At 40.8% G+C, this 20,297-nt stretch overlaps 2 protein-coding genes and 1 pseudogene across 7 annotated transcripts in view; 2 read left to right on the forward strand and 1 right to left on the reverse strand.

Annotated features, from left to right (window-relative positions):
- LOC118007578 lies at nt 1–9,100 on the forward strand (annotated as a pseudogene).
- The window catches only part of TSGA10 (testis specific 10), a 177,706-nt gene that overhangs the window by 143,631 nt on the left and 13,778 nt on the right, over nt 1–20,297 (reverse strand). For 2 of the 4 annotated variants that reach the window (XM_035001748.1, XM_035001745.1), the window contains exon 1: nt 8,304–8,370. The exons of 1 other annotated variant lie outside the window; for it this stretch is intronic. The gene's annotated coding sequence lies outside the window, so the exon portion shown is untranslated. One more of the 4 variants, XM_035001746.1, reaches the window with a different exon arrangement.
- Nucleotides 8,658–20,297, forward strand: part of CUNH2orf15 (chromosome unknown C2orf15 homolog) — a 21,342-nt gene continuing 9,702 nt past the window's right edge. Inside the window, exons 1-2 of one of the 3 annotated variants that reach the window (XM_035001762.1) lie at nt 8,658–8,921; nt 9,455–9,580. In XM_035001762.1, coding sequence (XP_034857653.1) covers nt 9,492–9,580 — 89 coding nt within the window. In that variant the 5' untranslated portion in view covers nt 8,658–8,921; nt 9,455–9,491. Of the gene's footprint in view, nt 8,922–8,965; nt 9,581–14,044; nt 14,236–20,297 lie in introns of those variants that run through there. The other 2 variants (XM_035001761.1, XM_035001760.1) reach the window with 2 other exon arrangements.

Raw genomic sequence — 20,297 nt, forward strand, 5'->3', positions numbered from 1 at the left:
ATGGCAGTCAGCAAGAACAAGCGCCTTACAAAAGGTGGCAAAAAAGGGAGCCAAGAAGAAAGTGGTTGATCCATTTTCTAAGAAAGATTGGTATGGGGGCGCCTGAGTGGCTCAGTCGTTAAGCGTCTGCCTTCGGCTCAGGTCATGATCCCAGGGTCCTGGGATCGAGCCCCGCATCGGGCTCCCTGCTCTGTGGGAAACCTGCTTCTCCCTCTCCCACTCCCCCTACTTGTGTTCCCTCTCTCGCTGTGTCTCTCTCTGTCAAATAAATAAATAAAATCTTTAAAAAAAAAAAAAGAAAAGAAAGATTGGTATGATGTGAAAGCACCAGCTATGTTCGATATAAGAAATATTGGAAAAACATTAGTCACAAGAACTCAAGGAACCAAAATCACATCTGATGGCCTCAAAGGTCATGTTTTTGAAGTGAGCCTTGCTGATCTGCAGAATGATGAAGTTGCATTTAGAAAATTCAAGCTAATTACTGAGGATGTTCAGGGCAAAAACTGCCTAATTTCCATGGCATGGATCTTACCTGTGACAAAATGTGCTCCATGGTCAAAAAATGGCAGACCATGATTGAAGCTCATGTTGATGTCAAGACTACTGATGGTTATTTGCTTCATCTATTTTGTGTTGGTTTTCCTAAAAAACGCAATAATCAGATTTGGAAGACCTCTTATGCTCAGCACCAACAGGTCTGTCAAATTCGGAAAAAGATGATGGAAATCATGACCCAAGAGGTGCAAATAAATGACTTGAAAGAAGTGGTCAATAAACTGATTCCAGACAGCATTGGAAAAGATATAGAAAAGGCTTGTCAGTCTATTTATCCACTCCATGATGTCTTCGTTAGAAAAGTAAAAATGCTGAAGAAGCCCAAGTTTGAACTGGGAAAGCTCATGGAGCTTCATGGTGAAGGTAGCAGTTCTGGAAAAGCTACTGGGGATGAGACTGGTTCTAAAGTTGAACGAGCTGATGGATATGAGCCACCAGTCCAAGAAAGTCAGACATTTAATGGTGACAAATAAAAAATCATATTTGTCATGTTTAAAAAAAAAATCTAATTTGTCTGATATGAGAATTGCTACCCCAGCTTTCTTTTGAGGTCTGTTGGCATGAAAGATGGTTCTCCATCCCCTCACTTTCAGTCTGGATGTATCTTTAGGTTCAAAATGACTCTCTTGTAGACAGCATATGGATGGGTCCTGTCTTTTTATCCAATCCGCAACCCTGTGCTGTTTCATGGGAGCATTTAGGCTGTTCACATTGAGAGTGATTATTGAAAGATATGATTTTATTGCCATCATGTTGCCTGTGAAGTCCTTGCTTCTATAGATTGTCTCTGTACATTTCTGGTCTATACTACTCTTGGGGTCTTTCTCCTTTTATAGAACCCCCCTTAATATTTCTTGCAGGGTGTGCTTGGTGGTCACATATTCTTTCAGTTTCTGCCAGTCTTAGAAGCTCCTTGTCTCTCCATCTATTCTGAATGACAGCCTTGCTGGGTAAAGTATCCTTGCCTGCATGTTCTTCTCATTTAGTACCCTGAATATGTCTTGCCAGCCCTTTCTGGCTTGCCAGGTCTCTGTGGAAAGGTCTGAAGTTATTCTGATGTTCCTCCCTCTGTACGTAAGAAATCTCTTCCCCCTAGCTGCTTTCAAGATTGTATCCTTGGATCTAAGATTTGCGAACTGTACTATTATATGTTGGGGCATTGGTCTGTTCTCATTGATCTTGGGAGGGGTCCTCTCTGCCTCTTGGACACGAATGCTTGTTTTCTTCCCAGATGAGGGAAGTTCTCAGCTACGATTTGCTCAAAAATGTCTTCTAGACCTCTCTCTCTCCACCCCCTCAGGGATCCCAATAATTCTGACATTGGGACATTTCATCGCATCTTTAATCTCTCTCAGTCTGATCTCTTGGGCTTTAATCTGTTTTTCCCAGGCCTCCTCGGTTTCCTTTTTTTCTACCATCTTATCTTCTAGCTCACTAATTCATTCTTCTGCCTCGTTTACCCTGGCAGTCAGAGTATCCAATTTAGACTGCATTTCATTCATAGCATTTTTCAGTTTGGCTAATCAAGATCTCATTTCTGCCCTTAGGGATTCTATATTGTTGCTAATATTTTTCTCAAGCCTAGATATCAACTTTGTAATTGTTACTCTGAAGTCTATTTCTGACATCTTGCTTATATCCATATCCATTAGCTCTGTGGCAGAGGCCACAGTCTCTGATTCTTTTCTTTGTTGGGGATTCCTCATCTTAGTCATTCTGTTGGGGGGTGGTTGAGGGAATGTACAGAGTCCAAAGTATTAACCACAACCCAAGCAAGATGCACCTGCTTTATAGGGACCTTCTGGTTGTCATTCTCTTGTTCTTCCAGCCTGTCTTCTGGGGGAGGGGCCTGCCACACTGTTACTCAGGCAACCCTGCTTGGGCAGAGCTGCCCTGCCCCCTGGGGGGATGGGGAGTGGGCTCAGTGAAAACTAGTTTTGGGGGGCTTTTGTTCTCTGGCAGCTTTCCCTGGCAGCTTTCCGCGTCTCTTCCCAAAGTCAGAGCAGAAGTGACCACATCCAAACTTCTGTCTCAGAAGAGAGAAATCACAGTCTGCTTTTCATCTGCTTTTCATTGAGCTCTCCAGGCCACATTGTCTCTGTTTCTGTCTGGGCTGCTAAAAACCACAGCCTCCCCAGTTGTGCGTCCCACAGCAACACTGCCAGCGGTGGAGCCCCGGGCTGGGCACATCTCTCCCTTTGTGCTTCTAAAATTGCGAACTGCCCCCAGTTAGCACTTGCGCACCCGTAGCTCCTGGATCCTGTCTGGGGGCTGCACTAAAGTCTTTTCCCCACCACCACCAGTCTGTGAGTCTGTGTGAGGTCCCCAGCGTGGGACACTTTTGTGCTCCGGTGTTATATCACCTTCCTGGCGCCAGCTTATGGCAGCTCCCTCCCCCTTCTGTTTATCTTCCAATATCTGAGTGCAGAATCACAGCTCCCCACTTCATACCTCAAGACCATCGGAGATATTCTGTTTGTAGAGATCCAGATATATATTCTTACATCTCAGGCTGATTTCGTGTGTGTTCAGAATGGTTTGGTAGATATCCAGCTAAATTCAGGGGACCGGTTGAAATAGTGTCCCCTACTCCTCTGCCATCTTTTTCCACAATCCCAATTATTAGAATCTTAAGAACAAGCAATATCCTAGAGCTCTCTGTATTCCTACCAACCTGCACAGAACTCTCTGCATAATAGGAAAGTGCCAATAAAAATTTATATAGATTGATAATAAAGGAGTGTACAAAAGCAGATAAAATTGAACTCTCCTTCTTCTCCTTGGTAAACTGGTCAGGTAGAGATTCTATAAAATTACCTATCAAGTTACACTAGAAATTAAAAGTAGGAAGAAGCCAAAAGTCTCCCTGACAATTGTGAGCAACTGAGTAGCAATATTAGAGTTGCTACTTGCTCTGCACTAGCTTTGGAGGCAAATGAAAAGGGAGAGAAATTGGTGTATCTGAAATGCCCATGTCTCTCCTGCCAGGTTCCCCACCTCAGGCCACCTGAGTATCCTCCACATTCCCACAATCTCTATCTAAATGGAACTTGTATTCCTGTACAGATCTCAGAGAATGCAAGTAAAAGTACTTTGGAAGCAGCAAATTGTTATGATAAAAACCCAAGCCAGAATCACAATCATTCTCAATGAGGAAGCAACATAGCATAATAGTAAGGAACTTGTTCTTTAGCATAAGACTGCTTATGTGCATAATGCTAGCTTTGCTGCTTCTTAGCTGCATGACCATAAGCAAGTTACTTCTCTGGCCACGGTTTCATCTGTAAAATAGGAATAATAACAGTACTTGCCTCCAAGACCTGTTGTGAGGATTAAATGAGTTACAGTAAAGCATTTTAGAACACTACCTGGCAAGAAGTGCTATATATATTATTGGCCATCAAGTCCTACTTATCTTTTCACTAAAATCACTCTCAAGTGCATTTCTTCTATTCCCACTGTCATTGTTTCAGTTTATACTTTCAGATTTTAACAGTCACATTTATTCATTTTTCAAACAAATTTATAAATAGCTAGGATAAGAATGAACCAATATTAGATTCTGGGGATAGAAAGATGGAAAACAGGTGTGCCCGGGTGGCTCAGCAGGTTAAGCATCTGACTCTTGATTTCAGCTCAGGTAATGATCTCAGGGTTGTGTGATCGAGCCCCATGTCGGACTCTGCAGCTTGACAGCCTCTCTCCCTCTCACTCTACCCCTCCCCTCCTTTCTCTCTCTTTCTCTTTCTCTTAAAAAAAAGAAAATAAAAGAAACATGGAAAACAAATAAAAACCTACAATCTCAACCCTCAGTGGCTCTAGGGAAGTCCAGAACAAATAAATCAGAAATTACAGTACAACATAATTAGTGCCATATCAGAGGAATGCACATGTGCACATGTATGCTAAGAAAATATAGAGAAAAAGATAACAAAAAAAAGTGGTTTTGACTTCAACTTCCCCCAAAACAGACTTAGGATATATTTTCCATATTCCCCCAAAACTATGAATATACTCCTACTGGAGCACTTAACACACTGTATTGTGTCTACTGAATGTCCAGAGCCATCACAACTTTAACATGTCTAAAACAGACCTCTTAAGCCCCCCACTTGCAGTCCTGCTCTCAACCCTGCCTCCACTGTATTCCTTCCCAGTCTTTCCCATGTCAAATGCATCATCATTTGTGCAGTGCCCAAGGGATTGTCTTTGTTTCCTCTTTCCCTAACCCCCAACAATGAACCCTGTCAGTTCTACCTCTAAAATATTTCCCAAATCCATCCACTTCTCAACGTGCTTATTACCACCTCCATATTCATCTCCCACACCTTTACTGGAACAGTTCCCTAAGTGGTCTTCATGCTTCTACTATTGCTCCCCACAACTTTTTTCCAAATTGAAATCAAAACTATCACTTTAAAATCGTGAGATCCTGCTCAAAACACTCCAATGGCTTCCCACTGCAATTAGAATAAAAATCCAAAATTTTTAAGGTCCTACATAATTTGGCCCCTGCCTTCACTTCCCTAAATAGATCTAGTACTCTCTGTTTCACCCATCAGCTTTATTGGTTTTCTTTCCATTCCTCCACTGTGCCAATCTCATTCCACTTCAAGGTCTCTGTCCTTGCTTTCCCTCTCTTTGGAACACTCTCCCAGCCCTGGGCATGGCTGGCTCCTTCTCTGGCTCAAAGTCAGCACATCTTCCCTGACCTCTTACCCAAAGTAGCCTCTTTCCTAGATACTCTCTCATCAGGTTATTTGCACTTAACACTATTTGAAATTATATCATTTATTTTTTCACTTGTTTATTGTCTGTCTCCCCACTACTAGAATGTAAACTCCAAGAGATCTAGGCTTTTGTCTGGTCACTGTTATATCTCTAATGCCTACAGAAGTGCCCAGCACAAAGTTGGTGGTCAACAGAACATTCTGAAAAATAACAAAATTTTGATGATTTGAACAAAGTAGTTTCAATGGTGCAGATGGGGTAGAAGCACATTTAAAGAGGACTAATAAATGAGTAATGAACTAAAGGAAATAGAACATGTAGACTTCTTTTAGAAAGCATGATTGTGAGATGAGAAGTAGAGCAAAAGATAGAAGACTACTGTTGTTGAAGGGTTGTTACAAAAGAGAAAAACTTGTTTCTTAATTCTCTTTATATCAAGGATTCCCTTCAGAATTAAACAAAAGCCCTGAGTCCTCCCCTCAGTAAAATAAAAACACATACAAAACTTTACAATTTCAGGGGGTTGAAGAACTCCCTAAAGTTCTTGTGCTCTAGATTAAGAAGCCCTACAGTATAAACACATCGAAGATTCCTAAGACATGGGTTAATGATAACTAATGGAGAAAGGACACTGAGCCAATAAAAGGAAACCCAAATAAACGGCATGTGCACTGTCCTTTGAGACTAGAAAGAGGAAAGCAAGGTCAGGTGAAGATTTAGATAAGAAGGGGTAGAAATTTGAAGAAGGTCCTCCCTGGTAGAATTTTCATTTTTAATGAAATAGGAGGTAAGATCATGTGCTAAAAAGAAAAAAATATCAATCTTGAGCAAAATATCATACATATAATACATGCTCAACAAATGTCACCAAATATTTTGGTAGGATAATTAAAAATACTGGAGTATTTTATATGGGATTCTGAAATCTGGTTCCACAAAAAAATCAACTTGTTTTCTTTTTATAAAACTGTCTCCAAAAGTTTATACTGACAGATACTTTGAAGTAGGAAGGAATAGCCTAACAGAAAGATGTAGAAAACCACACAGTTTTATGAATAATTTTGAGATAGGTTTTTGTATTATAAAAATAAGTGAAAAAAAATTTTTGGGAATTCACTTCAAACAAAACAGTAAAAACACAATGCTTAACCTTTCTTATGAAAAAGAAATAATCTCTCCAGTTATCCAACCAAATTCAAGCTCCTTACTTCTCTTCAATCCAGACTATTCTATAAAGAAATAACTTGTCTTTTTAAAGGAGCATAAAACAATGGCCTTAGGAAAAGTGATCATTTATCAAGACCTCTAAGAAACATAAGCGGTTAAGGAGTTGTTTTCAAGAGGCTTTCCTGAACTAAAAAATATTAATAATAAACTGATGTTAATCCCATAACTAAGACAAATCGAACTACCTTACTAACTAGCTTAATTCAAAAGATTATCATGGGGTACATGTATGAGAAAGTCCACAGCAGTGGTTCATGTTTACCAAAAATATTTCATTAATATACCTTCCTAGTTATTCCTCACTAATTAAAATTGAATGGTTTCGTTCCTTGAACAATTAAGATACAAACAAGAATCAGTTTTATCCTGAAGGCAGATTTGAATGTGACACTTTCCATTTATGTTTATAACTAACCTAGTTTCTTCTAGTTATAAACCAATTAGTCTATTTATTTTCTTACAGGTTAAAAAAAAGTGTACTTTAAATACAGAAAACCAGTGGAGGAAATTTAAAACAACGAATATCCTGCGATATAAGGGCCTGGAATGGAAGAAGGGAAACACTGGGGCTATGCCATCTATGCAACTCGTTCTTGAAGCCCTAATCCTGACTATACCATCGGGCTCCCTGCTCAACGGGGAGTCAGCTACTCCCTCTGCCCCTCCCCCCACTTGTGTGCTCTCTCTCCCTCACAAAAAAATAAAATCTTAAAAAAAAAAGGGGGGGGGGGCGCCTGGGTGGCTCAGTTGGTTAAGCGACTGCCTTCGGCTCAGGTCATGATCCTGGAGTCCCGGGATCGAGTCCCGCATCGGGCTCCCTGCTCGGCAGGGAGTCTGCTTCTCCCTCTGACCCTCCTCCCTCTCATGCTCTCTGTCTCTCATTCTCTCTCTCTCTCAAATAAATAAATAAAATCTTAAAAAAAAAAATAACCAATAACAAAGTATTCCTATGCGTATTTAGGTATCAGGTCCATAATCGCCGCGATTATTCAACTTTAGTCTCAAACGTGTTTTCAAACAAACCCAGTTTACCTAACTGCCTTTCCTGTGTATAATTTCTACTGAAATTATATGAGATTTTCATGCAAATACCTACGTAATCTCGGCCCTTCCCCTCCCAAAGTCTATAAAGAGGCTTAGAAGTGAGAGGCGGGGATTCAGGAAGACAGGTTGAACTCCCAAATCTCTGACTTCCAAATTCCTCACCTCCACTCCAGGCGTTTCCAAACAGAACAGTCCCCCCAACAACCAAGCGGAGAGCTGCGGCAGGAAGCGAAGCGGTCACCATAGGAACTGGGCTCAACCCTAAACGCCCAAGAAACAACAACAGCGGCAAAGTTTGCTCCTGGAGGGCTTCCCTGGACGCAACTCTGCCCACTACCGTCCCTCACAGCCGGTCAAGCAGTGAATTCCCACCTCAGGGATCACCCACAGCCCCTAACCCCCGTCACACCTGCCCTGTTGCAGGGCCTTCCGATCCAGGAGCTGCTTTATCCCAACCCGGCGCATCCCTGCTGCCTCTACCTGGAGCTCCGAGTCCCTCCCAGGGTTTCTGGGCCCGTCATCCACCCCGGAACTCATCTCGACGACTAGCAAGCTTTGACCTGCGCCAGGGATCCAGGTCCCTGTCGGTCTCCATCCTCCGCCCCTTTCCCCTCCCCTCCCACCCCCAAATCGACCTGGCCCCACCCCAGCGGAGGCAGAGGAAGGCGGGACCCGGAGGGAAGGAGGCGGGGGCGGTTAGCGCCCGTCGGCGCAGCCGTCGGCCCCGCCCTCACGCTCTGTACCTGAGGGGGGCTCGTCCTCCACCTCCCCGGCGCCTTCGCTCCGCTTCCGTCCCGCGCGCCCCTAGTTCCCGTGCGCACGCGTACCTGGCTCGACCCTCCCTCTCGCGGGGACTACAAGCCGTGCGTGCGCACCCACGCACGTAGAAACGCGTACGTCCACCTGCTCGCCTTACAGGGCGCGTAGTAGAGGCCACTTCCTGGTCCATCCGCGCCGCGCAGGCGTACGCCCACGCAGCGCTTAGACGTCCCACACGAGCGTCCCGTCTCCTAGTAACCAGCCGCTGCCCCCTTCTTCACCACTTAATTCTTACTCCCTGCCTGCTGCCGCCGCACCCACATAGAACACGCATGCGCAGGGCTGTATCTCCTCCGGCCTCCTTCCTTCGGCTTTAGAACACCTGCTGCTTCACTATTGCAGCTTTGTGGCATTTTTTTTCCCGAGGGATACGGTACCGTTTTGGACCCAAGTTCAGTGAACTCGTTACTCCCTAGAGCTGCTTTTGGGCCCTGGGAGGTTGTTGAGCTCTCCTCCTGCCGTAGCCAGAAGCCGGTTTTCGGGGAGTCTCCTAGGTCGGGTTCTGCTGCTGCATCCTCTCGGAAGAGAGCAGTTCTGTTCGGGTAAGCGCCTGCAGCCTGCGGAGCCAGCGAACCCACGACCGCCCTGCATGAATCTATCATGGTTGAATCGGGAAGTGGCAGAACTAGCAATGAAAAGGCGCAAATTCCTGACTGGTATTCCTTCTCCACATGCCAGTTCTTCTCCGAAACCCCTTTCCAGAAAAACTGGTGATGGTTAACAAAAGAGGAAAGGGTATACTGTCTCACTTGATATTTAATATTGTATCGATTGTTTGCCTGTTTAATACCATTTACATTTGTCTTCTCCCGAGTAGGAGCCTTCAGTCTTGGAACACTAATTTAACCAGGTGTAATATTTTTGGCCCTCCAACTATGTTAAAATTAACCACATTACCTAAAAGTGGAGAAACGAGCTTTTTAGTGAAAAAGAATGAGGACTGCATTACTCTGCCAAATTTGGAGAGCCCGGCTTGAAAAGAAATACTGTTTTTTAAACATTTCTTAATATTAAACTGTCTTAACCCAAGGGCTTCTGAATTCTAATGGCTTTATCTGCTTGTCTTTTCCTACAGGTGAAATAGGTAACTAGATTTTTATAGCTGTTCTCTGATGATCTTAAGTTTGCACCTCTGTATTTCAAAAGTAATTTCACAAGTAATTTCACATTTGAAGAGACTAACAATTCCTGTTTTTGCCAGGTGAGTACTCCTTTTCCCCCCGTAATATATTATTGGCAGTCATAAACACATGTTAAAACAAATTTCTTCGTAGAAGTACATTTAATTATAAGTGCCATATGTTTTCCCCATCTCTGCTCTGATTTCACCATTATTTGTGCCATTACATCTCCTAGTTTGTAGCTTTTTTTTCAGCTATCATATACTTTGTGAGTATAGCTAGACACTAAAAAATTAACTTGAGTGACCTTGTTCTTTTAAAGAATTCAGAGGTTTCAAGAGGTACATTTCCTCTGAAATATAATTATGCCTAACTGGTAAAATAAGTTACAAAGATACATGAACTGGAGCCTGCCTGGCTCAGTTGGTAGAGCATGTGACTCTTGCTTTTGAGGTCATGAGTTCAAGCCCCACGTTGGGTGTAGAACTTACTTAAAAAATTTATTTAATTAAAAAAATTTTTTTAATTTTAAAATTAGGGGCACCTGGGTGGTTCAGTTGGTTAAGTGTCTGCCTTTAGCTCAGGTCATGATCTCAGGGTCCTAGGCCAGTGTCCAGCTCCCTGCTCAGCAGGGAGCCTGCTTCTCCCTCCCCTTCTGACCTTCCCCCTGTTCATCCTCTCTCTCTCACTCTCTCTCAAATAAATAAATGTTTAAAAAAGTGCTTTCCTACCTTCCATATTAGTACTTCCCTTACGGAAAAAGTAAGAAAAGCTTAAGCATTTATGTGCACCAACTAGATGTTACTGAAGATTCTTTGGAAAGACTATAGGGAAAAGGACATTTTAAGGCCAAACCAGGGCATGAAGATTTTCCCTTCTTTTCCTATCAAGGACTGTTGACTTTGTCCCCCAACCCAAGAAAGTGAACATTTTCTTCCCTCTATGGAAATCCAAAGAGTGGTAAGCACTCCATCCTGCCCCAACTAATCCTTTTATAGTACCTGTGCTCTCCTGCTGTTACACTCTTGTGTAATTCTAAGGTCTGGGTTTTCTGTTCCCTTAGTTTCCCCCATCATTTCACAAGCTTCACTATGAAAGTCTTTATTTTGGGATGCCTGGGTAGCTCAGTCGGTTAAGCTTCTGCCTTTGGCTCAGGTCATGATCCCCAAGTTGGGCTCCCTGTGTCAGGCTCCCTGCTCAGCGGAGCCTGCTTCTCCCTGTGTCCCTCACCCAATTTGTGCGATCTCTCTCTCTCTCTCTCTCAAATAAATAAAATCTTAAAAAAAAAAAAAAGAAAACCTCTATTTTGTCTTTTTTTCCCTATACCTCCTTGGTTCCCTAAGAAAAAAATTGGGGACGCCAATTGAACATAGGCCTGCAGCAACATAAGTTGCTTGACGTTGTTCCACAGCTAACTGTTGGTGCTCTGTTCACTTTAATACATCTTTTGATATATCTTCAAGTTCGCTCTTCTTTCCTTTGGCAGTGTTAACCCCATCCACAGTATTTTTTATGTCAGAATTGTTTTTTTCATCTCTGGAAGTTTAATTCTTTTTAATATCTTCCATTTCTAACTTCATCATGCTCATGCTTTGCTCTATCTTCTTGAAAATATGGAATATATTTAAAATAGCTGATAAAGTCCTTGCATACTAATTCTATCACCTGTGTCATTTCTGGGTTTGTTTCTATTAACTAATTTTTTTCCTCCTGCTTATGGGTCGTATTTTTCTGCTTGTTTTCATGCCTGGTTAATTTTTTTGGCTGTCAGACATTGCAGATTTTACATTGTTGGGTGCTGGAAGTTTTTGTTTTTGTTTTTCTTTAAATATATTTAGGCTTCGTTCTGAGATGTAGTAATGTTACTTGGAAACAGTTGTATCATTTAGAGCTGCACTGTCCAAAATAGTAACCACTAGCTATATGTGGCATTTTGAATTTATATTAATAAAATTAGATAAAACCTAAATTATTAAATAAGATTATGTATTAAATATTATATTAAATAAAATTAGATAAAACTTAAGATTTCATTTGCACTATGTACATTTCAAATTCCAAAGCCACATGTGGCTAGTAGCTAGTATAGTGGACAATAGATAGAGAATATTTAAATCATTGAGGAAAGTTCTGTTGGACAGCAATGCTTTAGAAGCTTGCTTTTAAACTTTGTTACATCCAAAATACTCTTTAGGGCTAATCTGGCCTCTTTCTGAAGCCAGTACCTTTTTGAGGACTCTGATCAATGCCCCGTGTGTTAGGAGTTCTTTACACTCAGGCTGGTGGGAACTCCATTCCTGACCCTGTGGAAGCTCTGCAGACTATTCAGCCTTCTCCTTTTTGGTGGTTCTTTCTCAGGCCCCAGTAGTTTCCTTGCACATGTTTTTCCTGATTAGTACTCAGCCAAAGAATTGTGGGGAATCCTCTGCCTATCTCTGGAGCTCTTTCTCTCACTGCCCCTCTCTCCACAAGTTCTAGTGACTGTGGCTTCTACAGGCTCTGAACTCCTGTCTTCTCAACTCATTGAAATAACCAGACACACTACAGGTTCCCCCTCCTTGTGCAGAAGCCTGAAATCTCTAGGCAGCGAGCACTCATAGCGCTCACCTCGTTTATTTCCTTTCTCTCAGGGATTACTCTCTTGCACAGCCTTTTGTCCATTATCTAAAAACCATGTGTTTTGTCTGTTTTATAACAGTGGTTTGCAATTTAAAAATTACTTCAGACTGAGGGAACTGTAAGTGCATGAGCCCTAAGCAGAAGAGGGGTTGGCACAGCATGTACTTAGGAATGGCAATGAGGTCATGGGGCAGAATGAGTGAGAGAGATAGGAGTTTGAGAGGACAGAATGTTAGCTGGTGTTATCAGTCTCCTATTGCTGGTGTAATAATATACCACAAACTTGGTGGCTTTAAGCAACACAAATATATTATCTTACAGTTCTGGAGGTTAGGAGTCCAAAATGGATCTCACTAGAGTAAAATCAAGATGTCAGCTGGGCTGTATTCCTTGTGGGGGTTCTCGGGGAGAATCCATTTTCTTGTCTTTCCAGCTTCTGCAGAATGCCTGCTTTGTATGGCTCATGGTGTCCTTTTATCTTCAAAGCCAGCAATGGCCAGTCAGGTCCTTCCCACATTGCATCATTCTAACAGTGACATTCCCACCTCTCTTTCACTTACGCAGACCCTTGTGATTACATTGATAACCAGTGAAGAGAGCAGGATAATCTCCCCACCTCAAGGTCACTTGATTGGCAACCTTAATTCCATCTGCAACCTTAGTTTCCCTTTGCCATGTGACATATTCACAGGTTTTGGGAATTAGGATGTGGACTTCTTTGGGGACCATTATTCTGCCTACCACAGCTGGAGACTCAATATGTAGACAATTTGCCTTTCACTCTGCATGGAAAGTACCTAGAGCAGAGTGGTGAGCAGAGGATTGATGACATCTGGCTTATGTTTTTGTTGGTGTTGTTTTTTTTTAATGATTTTATTTATTTATTCATAAGAGACAGAGAGAGAGAGAGGCAGAGGGAGTAGCAGGCTCCCCGCTGAGCAGGGAGCCGGATGCGGGACTCGATCCTAGGAGTCTGGGATCATGACCTGAGCCGAAGGCAGACGCTTAACCATCTGAGCCACCCAGGCGCCCTGGCTTATGTTTTAAAAGGCTCATTCCAGATACAGTTTGAGGAAAATACAATGGGAAGGGTTGGGCAAGAATAGAAACAGAAACAGGATTCATTGCAGGATTAGATGTGGAATATGAAATAGGAGCTAAAAATTACTCCACCAGTAATGCACAAGATTTCCCATCATCCTGTATTCTCCTTAATTCTCCATGTTATCCACCTTTCTAGTGTGCCGTTCAGATGGTAGTAAACTTGCATTTCTCTGATTCCTAGTAAGTTTGAACATCTCTTTATGTACTCATTATCTATTTGGGATTCTCCAATCTGTGAATTATGTCTTTACATCCTTTGCCCATTTTCCTATTGAATTTCCTTTTTTCTTGTTGATTTGTAGTTATTCTTCTTACATTCTAGCTGTAAATCCCTTGTCTGCTTTATAGAGCACATCTTCCAATCTCTATCATTTTAACTTTGTTTATAGTTTCTTTATTGAATAAAAGTTCTTAATTGTGAGTAATCAGGTCCATCTGTTTTCTTCCTTATTCTTTAAGCCTTTTAGTTTTTATTCAAGAAATCCTTCTCCACCCAAGGTGACAAATATATTGTCCTGCATTTTTAAAATTACATTTATAGTTCTGTGATTCACATCTGGGTCTTTACTGCATTTGGAGTCCACTTTTGTTTGTATATAAAATAGGGATCCTACTTTATTTTCATCCCCATCATGAGCTGGTATTCACAGTACTATCCTACTAAACTTAGTCTGTCCTATCCCCTTTGTTGTATGGTGCCACTTTTACCATATGTGAAGTTCTGGCACATGACTAGGTCCAAATTGGAACTCTGCCATGTTCTGTTTGTCCTTTATTTGTTCCTGCACCTGTACTAAACTGTACATTTTTTTTTACTTTCACTTTGTAGCATATCTAATGATAAGGCAAGTCTCCTGTTGTGTATGTCCAAATTTATTTAGTTTCTAATGGAGCTTTATTCTTCCTTATGCATTCAAGATTTCTTCTTGAATGGCACTCTGAATGCCAGGCCAAAGAGGCCCCGAATAGACTTGTTCTCCCTTCATGTCCTCAAGATTCCAGACAAGTTAAGGTGAGACTCAAAGGGCCAAACCTACCCTATTGCATTTGGTTCCTCCTCAATCCCTCTATTAAACTGAAATTTATTGTACTAGTTGAGAATTCTGTATGTTATCATTATTTTACCATTGTTGATTTCAAATGCAATATGTTGTTTTACAGAGTTTTGTTACTATGGTTGACCCTTCAACAATGCAGGGGTTGGGGGCACCAACCCCCTGCCCATGCAGTCAAAAATCTGCATACATCTGTCAACTCCCCCAAAACCAAACTATTAATAGCCTACTGCTGACTGGAAGCCTTACCAATAATATTAAAAATTAACACATATTTTGTATGTCATATGTTTATACTATATTCTTATGATAAACTAGAGAGAAGAAAAGGTTATTAAGAAAATCATAAGAGGAAAATACATTTACATTACTATGCCATATTTACTGAAAAAAAATTTGCATGTAATTGGATGCATGTGGTTCAATCCTGTGTTGTTCAAGGGTCAATTGTATATTATTTTTAGCTTTTTTCAACTTTGTATTCTGAAAAAATTTTAAACATACAGAAACTTAACAAGAATAATCCACTGAACAATTTTTTATCCTTTCCTACCTAGATTAACAATTGTTAACATTTTAAACATTTTATTTTCTCTTTATCTATTGCTAGGTAATTTGAAAGCAAGTTGTAGATATGATCCTTTACCCCTATTTCAGCATGTCTCTCCTAAGAACAAGGACATTCAGTAATATAACCACAGTACAGTTACCACATTCAGGGCATTTCACATTAATGCAATATTATTATCTAATAAACCATCCATATTCAAATTTTCCAATTGTCCAAGAAATGGCCCTTATAATACATTTCTCCTCCACGTCCCCAAATAAGAATCATTCATTGCATTTGGATATCATGTCTCTTTAGTCTTCCTTAATCTGGAACAATTCTTCAGTTTCTCTTTGTCTTTCATACATTGACATTTTTGAGTAGAGGCTAATTTGTTTTATATAATATCTCTCAATTTGGGTTTATCTGATTGTTTCCTCATGATTAGATTCAAGTTATACATTTTTAACAGGACTTCCTTTTTAAGTAATCAAAGAGGACAGACCAAAGAATAGAATAAATTCAATTTTATTAATTTGAAGATAGTATTAGATATATATTTGATGAGAAAAAAATTCACCTTCAGTTTCCAAATCTAAGAAATAGGTATACCTGCATTTTAGAATATCATCACAGAGAGCTTTTAAAAATTTAGCTAAATTGTATTTGATTCCTAAAAAGCCATTTCCTAATTGTTACATTAACAACTTCTGAGTAACTAGTATGTTTAGGATACTGCAACAGGCCCAGGACTCTGTTCTGTTATAAACACTAACCACACTGGATAACAAAGTTTCAAGATGATATCTTTAGAGATCTTCTGTCAATAAATGATTAGAGCTTGATGGGAATGAAATTCTAAATTTATAAAAGATACCACAGTACCTAAATATTAAAGAAATAATAATTTCCAAAAAAGTGATTAAGTGCTCTCATTCACAAGTCTGTTCCAGATCTCACATTACTGCTGAAGTATCTTCAGTACATCACTGTTGTCTAACAAGCACTGGGCTTTCAGAAGTCCTCACTGTCTTCCTTGGGCCAGGAAGCTGGTCCCTTCTGCCATCCTGGTCATTTCTGCTTATCAAGTTCTTACCCATCTTTCAAAGCCCAACCCTGACCTATGCTCCCCTCCTTTCAAAACCTTTCCAGGCCCTCCCTCCATGTTGCACACTCATATCTCCTGACAGATTGGGTATCTGTACTAAGAGGTACTGTATCTTTATTGGACTTTTTTTCTTTTTTTTTTTTTTTTTGTACTGTGGTAAAATACACATACAATTTACCATCTTAACCATTTTTAAGTGTACAGTTCGGTGTATTAAGTACATTCAGTGTGGTGCAAAATCCTTTTAAGGGTGGTTTCCTCTTAGGGTGGGAGAACCCTGCCTGCCTTCCAGCTATCCTTCATCATTCCCCCCCTCTGAAGAGGTAACCCTAAGTGCTATTAGGGAAGAAGGGCAACAACTGATTGTAGCTACTTCCTGCTGTTCAGGGGTGTTGGATGGGGCAGCAGTCAGTGTTCCTCTCATCTCAATCTATCAAGGGGTCCCCTGTAGATGTCTGGTTTGACCTCTATGTGAGGCTTCATTTGAACCACAATTTGGAGTTTGATGACCTTTATTCTGGAAGATATAAAGCAGGTTAGGGCATTTAGGAGGCAAGGCCCAAAGCACAATGCAAGACCAAGTACAGCCAGGGGTCCAGTGAGAGATACAGGATGTTTTAGTGAACTCCCCACATACTCTGAGAAGGCGGGTGAAAGAAATGCAATAAGAATTACGATTTTGATGGCATATAGGGAAAGTAACTTTTTTTTTTTTAAAGATTTTATTTATTTATTTGAGACAGAATGAGAGAGACAGAGAGCACATGAGAGGGGGGAGGGTCAGAGGAAGGAGCAGACTCCCTGCAGAGCAGGGAGCCCGTTGCGGGACTCGATCCCAGGACTCCAGGATCATGACCTGAGCCGAAGGCAGTTGCTTAACCAACTGAGCCACCCAGGCGCCCCGGGAAAGTAACATTTAAGAAGACTTTTCTGTGTGTTGTCGCTTCAAGACGAGTTTGAGGTCCTCTCTGGGTTCACAGAGGGATTTCAGTTCCTTGTTGTTAGGCCCCATTGGGGACCAGGGTTTGACTCCAAAATGGTGGATCCAGGCTTCAAATTTAGGCACTTTGACTGCTATTGGAGTGGCTAAAATCACTGTATGCGGGTCTTCCCAGATAGGCTCTAACAAGCACTTGGTAAATATCCCACTTGCTGTTGAGCTGGTCTCTGGGCCTGGGTTAGATCACCCAAGGTCATTCCCTTTAAAGCTGGGGCACTGAGCAAGGTCTTCTTGAGATTTTTTAAAAGGTTTTCCTGACTCTGGATCCCACATTAATAGATGGGTACTGGCTGTCTGGGTGTTCGGTTTTATAGTTTTAGATCTTACATTTAGGTCTTTGATAGATTTTGAGTTAATTTTTGCATATGGTATTGGGTAAAGGTCAATTTCATTCTTTTGCAGGTGGGTATCCAGTTTCCCCAGCACCTTTTGTTGAAAAAAACTGTCCTTTTCTCCATCAAATGATCTAAGCACCTTTGTCAACAATCATTTGACCATATATCTGAGAGTTTATTTCTGGGCTCTCTATTCTGTTACATTGGTCTGCTTTTAGGCCAGTACCACACTATTTTGATTACTGTTGCCTTCTATTAAGTTTTAAAATCAGGAAGTGTGGGTCCTCCAGCTTTGTTCATCTTTTTCAAGATTATTTTGATTATTCGCGATTCCATATGAATTTTCGGATGAATTTTTCTATTTCTGCAAAAAGCGTCACTGGGATGTTGATAGGGATTGCCCTGAATGTATGGACATTTTACAATATTAGGTCTTCTAATCCATGAACATGGGATATGTTTTATTTATGTCTTCTTTAATTTCTTTCAGCAGTGTTTTGTAGTTTTCATCATACAAGTATTTTACCTTGGTTAATTCCTAAGTATTTTATTGTTCTATTTATGCTATTGTAGATGGATTTGTTTTCTTAATTTCCTTTGCAGATTATGCATTGTTAGTGCATAGAAATGCAACTTAAAATTTTTTTTATTTAAATTCAATTTAGTTAAAATGGTAACTTATTAATTTCAGTGGTAGAATTTAGTGATTCATCAGTTGCATATAACACCAAGTGCTTATTATATTAAGTGCCCTCCTTAATGCCCATTACCTAATTACCCCATCCCCCCCCACCTCCTCTCCAGCAAAATCTTTTAAATCTTTTTAAAGATTTTTATTTATTTGTCAGAGAGAGAGAGAGCACAAGCAGGGGGAGCAGCAGAGGGAGAGGGAGAAGCAGGCTCCCCACCGAGCAGGGAGCCTGATGTGGGATTCGATCCCAGGACCCTGGGATCATGACCTGAGCCAAAGGCAGACGCTTAACGACTGAGCCACCCAGGCGTCCCCTCAGTTTCTTTCCTATAGTTAAGAGTCTCTTATGGTTTGCCTCCCTGTTTTTATATCATTTTATTTTTCCTTCCCTTCCCCTGTGTTCATGTTTTGTTTCTTAAATTCCACAGATGAGTGAAATCATGAGATATTTGTCTTTCTCTGATTGGCTTATTTCACTTAGCATAATACCCTCTAGTTCCATGTTGTTGCAATTGGAAAGATTTCATTTTTTGATGGCTGAGTAATATTCCATTGCACATACACACACACACACACACACACATGCACGCACACCACATTTTCTTTATCCATTCATATGTTGACGGACATCTGGGATTTTTCCATATTTTGGCTATTGTGGACATTGCTGCTACAAACATTGGGGTGCAGGTGCCCTTTCAAATCACTATGTTTGTATCCTTCAGATAAATACCTAGTAGTGCAGTTGCTGGGTCATAGGGTAGCTCTATTTTTAACTTTCTGAGAACCTCCATACTGTTTCTAGAATGGCAGCACCAGTTTGCATTCCAACCAACAGTGTAAGAGGGTTCCCCTTTCTTCACATCTTTCCCAACATCTGTTGTTTCCTGAGTTGTTCATTTTTTTAGCCATTCTGACAGGTGTGAGGTGGTATCTCATTGTGGTTTTGATTTGTATTTCCCTGATGCCGAGTGATGTTGAGCATTTTTTCATGTCCATTAGCCATTTGTAGGTCTTCTTTGGAGAAATATCTGTTCATGTCTTCTGCCCATTTCTTGACAGGATTTTTTTGGTTTTTGTGTGTTGAGTTGTTAAGTTTTAGATACTAGCCCTTTATCTGATATGTCATTTGTGAATATCTTCTCCCATTCTGTAGGTTGCCTTTTAGTTTTGTTGATTGCTTCCTTTGTTGTGCAAAAGCTTTTAATCCTGATGAAGTCCCAGTAGTTCATTTTTGCTTTTGTTTGCTTTGCCTCTGGAGAGGTGTCTAGAAAGAAGTTGCTGTGGCTGAGGTCAAAGAGGTTGCTGCCTGTGTTCTCCTCTAGGATTTTGATGGATCCCTGTCTCACATTTAGGTCTTTCATCCATTTTGAGTCTATTTTTTGTGTATGGTGTAAGGAACTGGTCCAATTTCATTCTGCATGTAGCTGTCCAATTATTCCAACACCATTTGTTGAAGAGTCTGACATTTTTCCATTGGATATTCTTTCCTGCTTTGTTGAAAATTACTTGACTGTAGAGCTGAGGGTCCATTTCTGGGTTCTCTATTCTGTTCCATTCATCTATGTGTCTGTTTTTGTGCCAGTATCAACTGTCTTGGTGATTACAGCTTCGTAATAGAGCTTAAAGTCCAAAATTGTGATGCTCCAGCTTTGGGGGTTTTTTTCTTTCTTTCTTTTTTCTTTCTTTCCTTTCTTCCTCCCTTTTCTTTTCTTTCTTTCTCCTTCCCTTTTCTTTTCTTTCTTCTTTCTTTCCTTTTCTTTCTTGTTTCTTTTCCAGAATTGTGATGCCTCCAGCTTTGTTCTTTTCTCTTTTTTTCTCCTTCCTTCCTCCCTTCCTTCCTTCCTTCCTTCCTTTTAAGATTTATTTATTTACTTGAGAGAGAGAGAGAGAGTGCAGAGGGAAGGGGAGAGAAAGAATCCTCAAATGGACTCCCCACAAGTGTGGAGCCCGACTCAGGGCTTGATTCCAGGACCCTGAGATCATGACTTGAGCCGAAATCAAGAGTCAGATACTTAACTGAGCCACCCAGGCACCGTAGTTTTCTTTTTCAACATTACTTTGTCTATTCGGGGTCTTTTCTGGTTCCATACAAATTTTAGGATTATTTGTTCCATTTCTTTGAAAAAAGTTGATAGTATTTTAATAGGGATTACATTAAATGTGTAGATTACTCTAGGTAGCATAGACATTTTCACAATATTTGTTCTTCCAATCCATAAGCATGGAATGTTTTTCCATTTCTTTGTGTCTTCCTCAATATCTTTCATGAGTATTCTATAGTTTTCAGAGTATAGATCTCTTAACACTTTGGTTAGGTTTATTCCGAGATATC

The sequence above is a fragment of the Mirounga leonina genome, unplaced genomic scaffold (assembly GCF_011800145.1).
Source record: "Mirounga leonina isolate KUSES-001 unplaced genomic scaffold, KU_Mleo_1.0 Mir_125, whole genome shotgun sequence".
Lineage (NCBI taxonomy): Eukaryota > Metazoa > Chordata > Mammalia > Carnivora > Phocidae > Mirounga > Mirounga leonina.